Genomic DNA, 12,324 nt, shown 5'->3' with positions numbered 1-12,324 from the left:
TGTTACAGCGATGATGCTCTCAAGCGGATGAGAGATCGTGCTGGCAGGGAGAAGTTTCCTTTAGAGGCAAAAACAGCCAAATAGCAAATGGAGCATGCTGCAGATCTGCTGTGGATGGAGGCCTGGGGAAGACGAGGTTGAAGGGGGTAAGTTGGTTAATTACAGCTGTAGGGTCAGAGCTTGCCTTATGGGGGGGCTCTTTGTAGGGGAGGTCAACAAGTAAGGCAGCAGCATCCCTTACAGCTGGCTTCCCAGTGGAGAGCTTGAGGGTGTTTGTTTCCTTTGTTTTCAGTATGTGATACAATTGAATGCTAGTCTTGTTTGCAGGCAGTAGGTGGTATTTTGGATACACACTGATGTAGGGAGCTTGTGGTAGACGTTTCTGTTCTGTTTCTGTCTTTTCTTAAGCAAATAAATATCTAGCAAATGTGAAGTATGCAGCAGGAAGGTTATTGTCAGCAACTTGCAAATGCTGTTCTTGATTTAATGTAACTGATACAATTCACTGTGACTCTGACTGGGAGCAGAGTCTGAAGGCAGAGCATTTGTGTGCAGATTGGAACGCTGAATTTATGCTGTAATTGGTGGAGGGCAGCTCACCGCTCTCTTACAGCATGTGAAGGCATCTTGTTACTCAGCTCATGTTCAGGCAGTAGAGCTCCCCCAGTCTCTTCTGTTCTTTTTGGTGCCTTTTGGGGAGAGCAGGCAGGTTCACTGTGATGGGAGCAGCGTGCCTTGCCTTTCTGCAGGTTCTCCCTTACTGCTGCATGCTGGAAGGTTTGAGCTGAATCCTGCGAATGAGGCAACGTGGGGGAGAAGAGGAGCAGAATGAAATCAGAGAGGGGATAGAAAGGATGAGAACACTGATGTAAAATGCAAGGGGGTTTTGTGTCAGTCTTTGCCAGTACTTGCAAAAACAGCAGTAAATGTTGAACGGGCTCAATTTTGGGGAGCCCAGCTTTTGAAAGACCTCTTTATTTTCCCTGTGGAAAAGGGAACAAGCTCAGAAAACCAGGTGCTGTGAGCTGCTTCCACAGATGGAGAGCTATCAGATCTTTGATCTCCTTAGAAAACACCACCTCTTGGCTCTTTAAATTAATATGCTTTGTTGGGAGGGGAAAAAGGAGTGTTAACATACCTGAAATAGTTATGTGAGCTTAAAGAGAACACGAAGAGCTTCACGCCCTCGGAGCAGCCCCAGCATTGGTAATGCTCAGCTGGGCGTCCTTGACTCAAACAAACCTGGGTTTCCCAGTGTGGTGGGTTGTAACCTCATGGCAGCAAGCTCTGTTTTGGGATTGCCGCTATCAGATTTTGCATGAGGTATACTGGCATGCCTGTGTGCAGCAAGGACTTTGAAGATAGGGACGTGGCAATGAGGGGGAAAAAAAACTGGCACAGTTTTCTTTGTGCCAGTGCCAGTCCAGTTACTTGTGTTGTATTGGGTTGGATTAGTTTTGATCTTAGTTAATAGTGAAGCATTACTTTGTCTCTTTTGCCGTTCTGAACATCATAAATAGAGAAGAGAGAGATCCCTGTGGTGTTGCAGTGGTATCTCTGAAATCCAGACTTTGTTCCAGGCTTCTGAAACGAATTTGGGCCAATCCACGTATCTTTTGCTGTGCCTCAGTCCACTCTCTGTAAAATGGGAATAATTAACTTTCCTAATGTAGGAGAGCCTAAAGGATAGATGTGTAGGATGTGATGCATTTAGGGTGTACAAGTTTGAAAGACCTTAAGAAAAAGAACAGAACATGCAGAAGTAAATGATGTTCACCATTCCTCCGCCGCCAGTTGGTAGTAGCTATTATCAAGAGCTGCTTTATTTCAGTGAGTTGCAGTCTCTGTTTACAGAGTGCTAAGCAGCAGAAGAAAGTGAGAGCACCATGGCAAGGCCCACATAAAATGATATGAAGTCATTGTTTAACATGCAGCTGTTCTTACAGCATGCATTTTTCCTTGGGCATGGAGTCAGGCCCACTGCTCAGGGAGCAGAAAGCAGCTGCCTGCAACCTTGGGGTGCTTAAAGCAGGCTGATACACGCCTGTTGCAAGGCATGTTGCTTTCAGTGTTGCTCCAAGAACGAAGCAAGCTGGTAAAATGTACTCTCTAATCCATGCTGTAGAGGAGCTGGTAACTTCTCTGTGCTCACAGGGGGAGGTGAAGATGCAGCAAGTGCTGGGATTGAGCAGCACTTGAGAGCAGTGCTTTGTCAGCTCGCTGCTGGTGTCTGAATGGCGACTCCTTGGTGTTTGTGGGACTCAGCCTTGATTTTGGCAGGGTGCAGAGAACTGCGAATGGCTCAGCTTAATGGAGCTGACATTTGCTCTGGATTTCCCTCAGGTTGAGCAGTTCCACTGAGCAAAGCACTTCCTCACGGCTCATACGGAAGCATAAGCGCAGGAGGAGGAAACAGAGGATGCGGCAGATTGACAGGGTAAGGCTGGCATCATCATTTCCCAAGAAGGTGAACTGTGATTCTGAGTGTAGCATGCAAATCAGAAAGGGATTTGGAGGCTATAAGAGGTTCATGGATGCCTCCCAAACAGAAACCTATTAATGAGTTACTGATGAATTAGTGCTCATTAGTTATTTGTCATGTCTTATTTGGAGCCACTGACAAGCTTGAGAATTTTCTGTTATGTTTTGCAGTCATCCTCGTTCAGCAGCATCACAGATTCCACCATGTCCCTAAATATCATCACTGTCACACTCAACATGGGTAAGAGGATGAGCAATGTTTGTTATGATGTGCTTTGTTATGGCATAGAGGCCTTTGGAGTCAATAGGAAGTTCCTTGGTTTGAAAGAACTCCTTTTGGACTGAAGGGAAGGCAGCTGGGAGGCAGCTCTGACAGTGCCTGGGTTCCTAGTCCAGCACTGGATAATTGGAGCCATTTGCAGCAGCAGCTCAGTGTTCTTCCTGAGAAGCCTGGGGAAGGAGCTGGAGCTCTGAATCCAGAGGATGGAGTTGTGCTCATATTTCTAGGAGTGGTAAGGAGCCAGAGGTTGTCCTGTTCTTGTTCCTAACACTGAAAGTTTGCATTTCTGGAGTTCACGTGTTTCATTGTTTAGCCAGATGGAAATGGGCAGAACTGTCACTTCAGTGCCTTTCAGCAGCAGCCTGTTTTTCCTCTTTAAGTGGTGTGGAAAAGCATTGCCTAGTGCTGATCAGCTGCCTGTTTTCTAGGTATAGACATGTCTTTTCTATGTTATTTCCCTTGATGATTTTTTAACGTAACTTTTTTAGTGTCTTGTATGAAGCAGTGATGCATTTAGCAGCTTTTCCCTGCTGTCTGTCTCTGAACATGCCAGGCAAACTTACCCCAGCAGGGTAAACTGAGATATTGGGGTAGTTGTGAATCAAATGCATCCCAGCTGTGTAAGTAAGCAGTGAACTGAACTTTCAGGGCTGGAGTGACCAGCTCTTAGCTCTTCACTATCATTTCAATCACTTTGTTTGCTTTCTTTTTTGTTTTTTTCCCTCCCTACCCTCCACTTTGTCCCTGTATAGAAAAGTATAACTTCCTGGGAATCAGCATTGTAGGACAAAGCAATGACCGGGGTGATGGTGGCATATACATTGGCTCTATTATGAAAGGAGGGGCTGTGGCAGCAGATGGACGAATTGAACCAGGAGACATGCTTCTGCAGGTTGGTCCGCGTGCAGAAAGATGCACTGCTCTCTTTCACATCGATGGTTTCAGCTCAGCCATCCCAGCAGATCCCATGGAGGTAGTGAATAATCAGCAGAACTCATCCATGCTCAGAGAAATATGGCACAAAAACTGTTGTCGCTTAAATCTTTGTGAGCTCTGCTGGATGGATAGTCAGCGTGCTCTGAGAAACAGTATTTCTCTCTGAGTAACTAAAATGTCTTTATTGTTCCCATTGCTAAGCCTGATGGCAGCTCTTTGTATCATTTCAGGTGAATGATGTCAATTTTGAGAACATGAGCAATGATGATGCAGTACGGGTGTTAAGGGAAATAGTCTCCAAGCCAGGGTAAGCATCTTACCAAATCTGCTGCTTATCCTCTGCACTCCTTATTGGTGTTGAGCAAACCTCAAATCAACAGAAACAGCACAAACAGAAATCAGCATTTTGATCTGAATAAGCAGCTGGCATGACTGCTGATTTCAACTCGGAGCTTCTCAGTGTGAGTGATGAGACTGGTTTCAGTGCACCAGCCAAAGCCAACACAAACTGGGAGTTGCCTGGTTTCAGTAGCAGTGTTTGTTTATGGAAAGTGAGTTTGAATGTCTCAGAATCTGATCACTCCACAGATTTCACCAGTAGCGCTACGATAAATGGGAAACAGAAACTCAGCTGATGCTGTCTGTGCTGAAAATGGTTTGACAAGCATCTCAGGAACCTTCTCAGAACGTACTTGATAAGCTTGTTTCAGAGAGTTGACTGTGGTAGTTATGACTTCTGTGGGGGAAGCTGAGAGTCTCCCTTACCTGTTTTCTCTCTTCCTAGACCTATTAGCCTAACGGTAGCCAAGTGCTGGGACCCCACTCCCAGGAGTTATTTCACCATCCCCAGGGGTGAGTACAGTTGGTGCTCCTTGCTGAGTTCCTTTGGAGCCATCAAGGTCCAGAACATTTTCAGCTATCTTCTGATTTCCTTTCCCTGCAAGTTCTAATTTCAAGTTTGGATGTATTGTTTTATAGGTTTAAGATGCTTTTTTTGAGACTGCAGTGCCCACTGAATTCATGGGAGTTTTTCTTTTCATTTACGTGATTTGGGCCTTTTGCTGGCTACATCCTCTGAGCTTAACCTTTTAATTGATAGAAGGTCTGGGGGAAAAATAGGCTTAAGTATTGAAAAGCCTACCACATATTTTACCACATATTTTTTACCACTTATGTGTTTAGAAAGAATTTAAATGGATTGTTTTTAAAATTTGAGGCAAGCCACATAGTAAAATATACACAAACACTGTTGAAAATGATGCAGTTTAAGAGTTTTGATTTAATAAATAGTTCAGTGGCTATAAAGGGTCTGTGTTCATCTGACAAGCACAGCTGCCTCCTGCTGGTGAGAGCTGTGCTTAAGAAGCCAGCGTGTTACCAGTCGTCCTAAGCTTGATAACTTCTTCCCAACAAATGAGAACGTTTCCCAGATGGAAAAATACCACAGCTGCAGGAGCAGGGCTATGTCCTGGCATGGTTATGGCCTGTGAGACTGATGTAGCAGCTCCTAGATTAAAGCAAATACTGCTGGCCAGGTGCTTTCTGTTCCCTTCTGTTGGGGCTGTCTCAGTTGTGACAACAGAACGGAAGGACTTAATTAGATCCTGCTGTTCACTGCAAATTGGATTCCATTGACTCATGTGTATTTTTTTCCCTTTCTGGTTGCTTTGCAGCTGAACCAGTGAGGCCAATTGACCCTGCAGCGTGGATCTCTCATACCACAGCCATGACGGGAGCGTACCCCCGTTACGGTATGAGCCCCTCCATGAGCATCACCACATCTACCAGCTCCTCACTAACAAGCTCAATTCCCGATTCGGAAAGTAAGTCACACTGCGGCCAGCACAGGGCAGGCATCTTCTGCTCGGGGCCAGCAGTGCAGAGCTGTGTGCAAAGCCGACCCCAGCCACAAGCACCATGAAAACGACAGCCATCACAGAGCTCTTGAGTGTTTTCTGAAGTTTGTAATTCCTAAGGGGAGCATAAAGCCTCTTTCTTAAGGTCAGAAGTTAATGCAGCCCTGTTCTGCCAGGGTTCGCGTGCAAGAAGGAAGAAGTGGCTTCCCTTCTAAAGTCACAAGGCAGGCCCCCAGCTTTATCCCTGCAGGTGAATGTGAGGCTTCCTCCTTGAATTCTGCTGGCTTTCTTTAGAAACTGCAATCATTACCTTCAAATGAATGTCACTGGGTACCAAAGAATCATTTGGAAAGTCTTCACCGATGGTTACATAGCCTTCTTTTATACCTTTTTATCCTCTTAGAATTTATTGAACTGGGAAAAAAAAACAGAGCAGATGTCCCATGTGAAGTTCTTGTTAGAGTTCAGTCTTCTTTCCTGGTTTGTCTGTCCTGGGCAGTCTCCAATCTCATCTCATCCGTGTAACCAACAAGTTGTCATATTTAAAAGGAAAAAAGCCCAAACATACAAACCAACCCTTTGAGGAGTTAAAAGATCAACGTGAGATCAGTGATTAGTGACAGACTTTCCTGGGCAAAGGCTGAAGCACAGAAGTTGCTTTTACAGGGCCCAGCTCAGTTCTATCAGACTGCATAGATGTCTGCCTCTCTTTCTCATTCCCTTTCTCTGGTTTTACAAGTGGGTTGTTCCCAGAGTTACACCTCACCTTGTATTGAAAAGGAGGTTGTTTTTTTTGTAGGTGTAGCTCAGTGCCTCTTTAGACAGTGGGCAGCAGCACTGAAGGGACATCTGCAGTAGAAAGCAAGTGGATCATTTACATGATGCTTAATCTTGAGATGTGTTTTCAGCCTTCCAGGTGCTAAAGATTGCTGGAATCAATGTATCTGATTGCTGTCCGATGAGAGTCTGTTACTCTTCTTTTTTTCCTCTTGAAATACTCGTGTATCGTGCCTTGACGTACAGTAATGTGACTGGGAAATGTGGAATGCAGACATCCTTTCAATCCTACTTTTAAAATAAAGGTTATTTGGGAGCAGAACCACGTTTCAGGAGACAGCTTCTCATTTCTGTGCTTTCCTGGATGCAAGAAGGGCTTCCCTGTGACCTTCTGTTTAGCACTGCTTCCCTCAGGTCAGTCCTGTGAACCTCACTGAGCGCAGCAGGCAGCACTGCAGGGTCCCAAGGGCAGAGAGCACCTGTCCTGTGGGCCTCCATGCCAGGAGAGACAAAGCTGGGGAGGAAGGGAAGATGAGAGGCAAAACAGGAGAGAAACAGTGCATTTATATCTGAAACAGACTCGCACACGATGGGGCTTCCTCACTTTTCATGTCCCAGTCCAAGATGCTTTATTTCAGTCCCCCTGAGGACACAACTGCCAGTATTTGAAGTGCATGTGGTACCTGTTCTACAGAATCTGGCTGTAAAAGGGGAAGCAGTGAATTAATGGAGTCACGTAAAACAAGTCTGTTTCATGCTTCCTTGTTTTGAGCATTGTGGATGTATGTTTTGCTGTGTTCATACAGCAAGACCAGGATGAAATAATTCTAAGTGAATTGAGTAATTCAGATTTTCTTCTGGTTAGCTTTCCTTTGTTCTCTGACCTCTGGATCAAAATGGAATTTGTGTATCTGAAATAGTTTCACAGCCACTGCCATATCAGTGTTAGTGGTTAAAGTATCAGAGATTCTGGGGCCTTGCAAATTACAACACAGCAGGGATTGTTCCATCAGCTGTCTTACTTTTTCAGGCAGATTCCTTCCAAAACAAGAGTATCCAAGCCAAAGCTGGCTGAAGGCAACCTTTTTGTTTGGGCAAATGTACTTCCTCACTCAAGTAGGACCATGTAGGAGGCAATGCAACACAACCAGGGCTGGGTATTTGTATGTGACAGGACTTCATTGCCCCAGGGCGCACACCTTTTTTTTTCTTACCAGGATTTGCCAAAGGGAAAAAATGCCACTTAGAGACACAACACCAAAGTCCTGAGGCAGAGTTTTGTGGGCCCCCCATGGGGTTACACTGTGCTGTGCCTCAGGTTTTCCCATTGCTGTGGAGGAGGTCATGCCCACAGCTGACAAAGTTCAGACCAGTGTGGGTGCATTTTAAGATGCACCTGAGAAATGTGCATGTCTGCATAGCAGGAAATACTGCTGATGGTTTGGCTAGTGTTGTTCTTTGCAGGCAGGTTGCAGGCCTCCAAGAAGAAATGATTTGTTGCTCCCCTCATTGATATTGAATATTGATTTTTATATGCTTTTGTTTTTTTCCAAGTGAAGATGTTGCTTTTTGCCACTAACCAAACTAACTTCAAGCAAAAGCAAATGTTAGTGTTTGTTCGCTCGATAAGTATTGGAATTGCATGCATGGATGGCCTTGGATATTTTCATGAGTATTAGCAGTGCACTGAAAGAAGCATTCTCAGTTTTCATTGTTTCATGCTCGTTGTACCTTATATCAACATTTTGAGTTGCTGGAAAAGAGGAAACTTGGTTCCCATGTGCTTTGGAAAGGTGGGTGATGTGGGGGCTGGGAGATGGGAGGGGAGGAGTGTTCTGAATTCCTCTTGGAGGAGGGTTTGAACTGCAAGCACAGAACAAATGTGCTGGAAGTGAGTTTTCTAGGACTGAGAAGACAGGGGCAGAAAGTAGAATTGGGTGCCGTGTCCTAAGAAAATAGTCCTGTTGTATATGGATAGGTTGACTGAGTTCTGTGCAGTTAGGGCAAGGCAAAAGTCAAAGAGTAAGCTGGAAAACCTCTACAGAGGTTTGCACTGAGCTGTTGGGTGGGTGCTGTTTGTGGCAAGTCGAAATGAAAACTGTGACCGTAGAACTCCTCGTGTTTTATCTTGGACAAATCTCACTGAGATGTGGATTGAAACAGTGCAGTGCTGATCTGTAGCTGATGGGTGAACTGAAGACGTGGGGACTTGGCATCTCAGTGGCTGAACTGGTTGCACTGAGCACAATCTCTCCATAACTGCCCTGAAGGCTGTAATTTATGCCACTGCTGGGGTGAAAAGGGGAACTTTTCTGTCTGGTTTTGCATCTGTTGGTGGAGCTGTATCTTGAAATGTTTCATCCAATCCTTTTCAGACTGTGTTCATTCCAAAGAAGCATGTAACCTTCTTTTGCTTTTAGAATTAGAAGAATCTCCCTTAACTGTGAAGAGCGACATGGCTACTATTGTCAAGGTCATGCAGCTGCCAGACTCAGGCCTTGAAATCCGGGACAGGATGTGGTTAAAAATTACCATCTCCAATGCAGTAATAGGTGAGCACAACTGGTCCTTAACCACTGCCTGTAAATTGATTTGGATGTTCCTAAGTCTCCCATTCCTGTTCTCGTTTTAGGAGCAGATGTTGTTGACTGGCTTTACACACACGTGGAAGGCTTCAAAGACCGACGGGAGGCTAGGAAGTATGCCAGCAGCATGTTAAAACACGGCTACCTCAGGCACACTGTGAACAAAATCACCTTCTCAGAGCAGTGCTATTATGTCTTTGGAGACCTCTGTGGCAGTAAGTTCCACATCTGTGAAGGGCAGAGCTGCACGTGTGTTCTCTGCTGTGCTCACAGGGTGCACAGAGGAGAGCCCTGCAGAGTTTGACAAGTGAGCATTTCAGAACAGATCGTTAGGCTGAAGTTGCATGACAAGTGGTTAACATTTCCTGTTAGAGCAGCAATTAGACCCTTTGAAAAAGAATGGACTCGTGGCACTGGGGCTCAAGGAAGCAGGATTAATGTCTGGAGATGCCAAAAACTTCCTGCTTGTCAGTCAAGCTGTTTCTAGTCTGTAAAATGAGAATTATTTCCCCTTGACTTGGAGAAACGCTGCAAAGGTACCTTGGTGCCCAGTGGTGAATATTCCTATCTGCCCTGCCGTGTGTGATATTTAGAGTAAGCTGTCAAGACTGAGTCCCTCACAGGCACACCAAGTGCTTTGTAAGCCATTACTGGTACTCAAGAGTCAGCTCTACAAGGGAAGAGTACAATCCTCATCTTTTCTTTCTTTTCCAGATATGGCTGCACTGAACCTCAACAATGGTTCTAGCGGAGCCTCTGATCAAGATACCCTTGCTCCACTTCCACATCCTGCTGCTCCCTGGCCTTTAGGCCAAGGATACCCCTATCAGTATCCTCTGCCCCCTCCGTGTTTTCCACCAGCATACCAAGACCCAGGCTTTAGCTATGGCAGTGGCAGTGCAGGGAGCCAGCAAAGCGAAGGTAAGCTGGTTAATCTGGTATGTATTCCTACAGCTACCATTACCCCTGACCATTTGCTTGAGTTCCTTAGTACTGTTTGTGCTCCTGTCTCGTGGTTTCCTGTGCTTACTTGCATGGATTTGGTGTGACTGCATGCAATCAAAACTGTTCTTGTGTGTGATGGAGTGGGTTAGCCTTTCAGCTCTGTATTGAAACTGCCAGCAATGTTTGATCTGAGTCAGTGCTATCAGTGCTATGGACTGTTTCTGGTTGTGCTGCAGTTCTGTTCCAAATGCAGAACGCCAGTGGGAAACTAGAGCCAAGCTGTCTGTGGCATGGGCATCTGTACTTTACCTACCAAACAGCACCACACAGTAAACTGCTGCTTGAATAATGTGAATCAGGCCAACGTTAACATCAGTTGTCCCCCCCTGTTAAAACAGATTTAAAGTATTGACCCTTTTCAGAGGTCAGAGCCATTACCAACAGTGGGGGCTGCAGTCTCTTGATATTGCTGGAAATGAGGGTTGCTGGTTGCTGGTGGAACAGGGATTAGGACCAAGGGAACTGAGAGTGCAATCACTCTTTTTGCTTGGGTGAGACAAGTGTGAGGTGAGCAGCAAAGAGGTTACAGGGCTGAAATACTGCTCACAGGGAGGAGAGTCTGTATGGTGATATGAGACAGGGGAAAAAAGGATAGTGCTGCATGGATTAAAAACCTGACCTCTTCCTTTTCTGCTGTAGGATCGTTTTGCCATTCATTTTTCAATCTTAGTAAGTGAAAGTTGCATTTTGTGGCTGTACCAACAGGGTCCCACTGTTGGGATGCTTTATAAATCACTTCCAAATTGGGTTTTGGTTTTTTTTTTGGCAGCTGGTTAGATCTCTGCTGCTGGAACAGGAAAGGTATGGTATTTCATCCATGCACCTGTGTTAGTGGCTAAGAGAGCCCTGTGGAAGGCACCAAGAGTGTTTAAATTAAGAGTTTGTACTCTTTCCTTGTTCTTCATTTGGAAACTACACTGCTGTGTTGTTTCTTACTTTATAACTGTTATTCCCTTGTTTTGTTCTGAGCAAGCATTAGACTGAAGGATTCATAGAGGAATGGCTGACTCTAGGGGATTGGTAAGCTTCAAATGCCTCCATGATAATAATGACTTCACAGCATGATCATTTAGACTCCTGTGACCCAAATGTTTAGCTGTGTTCTTCCTTTTTTGTCTCAACGCACGACAGTCCAACAGTGTGACATGAGCATACCAAGCTGTTTGCCCCCCACGTGATTGTGCTGCAGCAGCCACGAGAGAAAGGCATCAGGTAGCTTGCTGCCAGCTCAAATGGGAAAACCCTGCCACCAGTCTCTTCACCACCCTTCGTAAAAATAAAGAAATCCCAGCTTTTAATTCACGAGCCTGATGTTGTCCATCAGGATTTTATATATCTACCAGTGCCCTTCAGGAGCTGACTGGCTGAAAAACATTTGAGCAGAAGTTTTGGGAAGGTACTGAGAGTGTTGGGCCACAGGGTTGTGCCGGTCACTCTCTATATACAGATTAAAAATTGGGTTTTCTGTGTTTTCTAGTTATGTATCCTGTTAGTTCATAGCTGGTAAATGTTGCTTTGCATCAGGAGACCAAAGGAGATATCATTCAGAATGACAAGCTGGTCCTTATTCTGCTGGTTGGGATCCTTCCTAGCAGGAAGACAGTCTTGCACTCAGGGCTTTGGCTTAAGTCATAACACTCTCTAAACTGCAGGAACTCAATGAAATGCCATGTGGGTTTCTTGTTATTGTTTGTTTGCTTTTGTTGTTTTTTTTTAAGGCTAATTAATTTAGAAATGTCTCCTGACATCTATCCCATCTCTGATGGTAATAGAGCACAACCTTCAGCTTCCCTTTTGAATGAGCTCCAAAGCTTAGCAAAGCTTGTATGTAGCAACAGCTCAGCTTACATCCTAGCAGCAGCCCTTGCTTTCCTGAGCTGGTTTAGTGGCCTCTGCTGGGAACATCCTTCGTGTTCCTGATTCCTTATAGAGCAGCTCAATAAATAACTCCAACAACAAAACGCTGCAGTGATGAATTTTAGAAGAGCCTACATAGCGAATGCAACAGAAGGACTTCAGTGAACCTCAGGAGGTTCAGCCTCGAGCAGCAATCTGCCCAGTTGATACAGAAGTCAAATGAGTTTCCTTTTGAACAACGTTGGCCAAAGGCACGCTCAGGATTCAGTTGAACCTCATTTGCTTGTGGGTTAAAAGCCAAACGCCTGCTTCTTCCTTTGGTTTCTGCTGCTCCCATCTAGGCAGCGAGGCGGCGGAGGAGCTGAAGGCCTCCAGCCCTGCTTATGAGCTAGCTGCTGCTTTCACTGTGCGAGCTCTGTAGGTGTCTCCGTGTGCCTGTGCATGGCACAGCCTCGTCCGCTTCATTCTGCCATCTGTCACCGCTCAATCCCATCAGCACGCTCAGGCCTTGTCATCACGATTGCCATCACACCAAGTCACAGGTGGA

At 45.4% G+C, this 12,324-nt stretch overlaps 1 protein-coding gene across 2 annotated transcripts in view; it reads left to right on the top strand.

Annotated features, from left to right (window-relative positions):
• DVL1 (dishevelled segment polarity protein 1) overlaps positions 1 to 12,324 on the top strand; it is a gene marked incomplete at both ends in the record, with an annotated part of 53,623 nt that overhangs the window by 40,784 nt on the left and 515 nt on the right. The window contains 9 exons of one of the 2 annotated variants that reach the window (XM_079545445.1): positions 2,344 to 2,437; positions 2,653 to 2,722; positions 3,514 to 3,653; positions 3,928 to 4,004; positions 4,482 to 4,549; positions 5,371 to 5,448; positions 8,751 to 8,882; positions 8,963 to 9,130; positions 9,630 to 9,836. In XM_079545445.1, the coding sequence (XP_079401571.1) occupies positions 2,344 to 2,437; positions 2,653 to 2,722; positions 3,514 to 3,653; positions 3,928 to 4,004; positions 4,482 to 4,549; positions 5,371 to 5,448; positions 8,751 to 8,882; positions 8,963 to 9,130; positions 9,630 to 9,836 (1,034 nt within the window). Of the gene's footprint in view, positions 1 to 2,343; positions 2,438 to 2,652; positions 2,723 to 3,513; positions 3,654 to 3,927; positions 4,005 to 4,481; positions 4,550 to 5,370; positions 5,521 to 8,750; positions 8,883 to 8,962; positions 9,131 to 9,629; positions 9,837 to 12,324 lie in introns of both variants that reach the window. The other variant, XM_079545444.1, reaches the window with a different exon arrangement.

The sequence above is a fragment of the Tetrao urogallus genome (genome assembly GCF_951394365.1).
Source record: "Tetrao urogallus genome assembly, chromosome: 21".
In the NCBI taxonomy this organism is placed as follows: domain Eukaryota; kingdom Metazoa; phylum Chordata; class Aves; order Galliformes; family Phasianidae; genus Tetrao; species Tetrao urogallus.
This window is presented reverse-complemented; position numbering and strand designations above follow the sequence as displayed.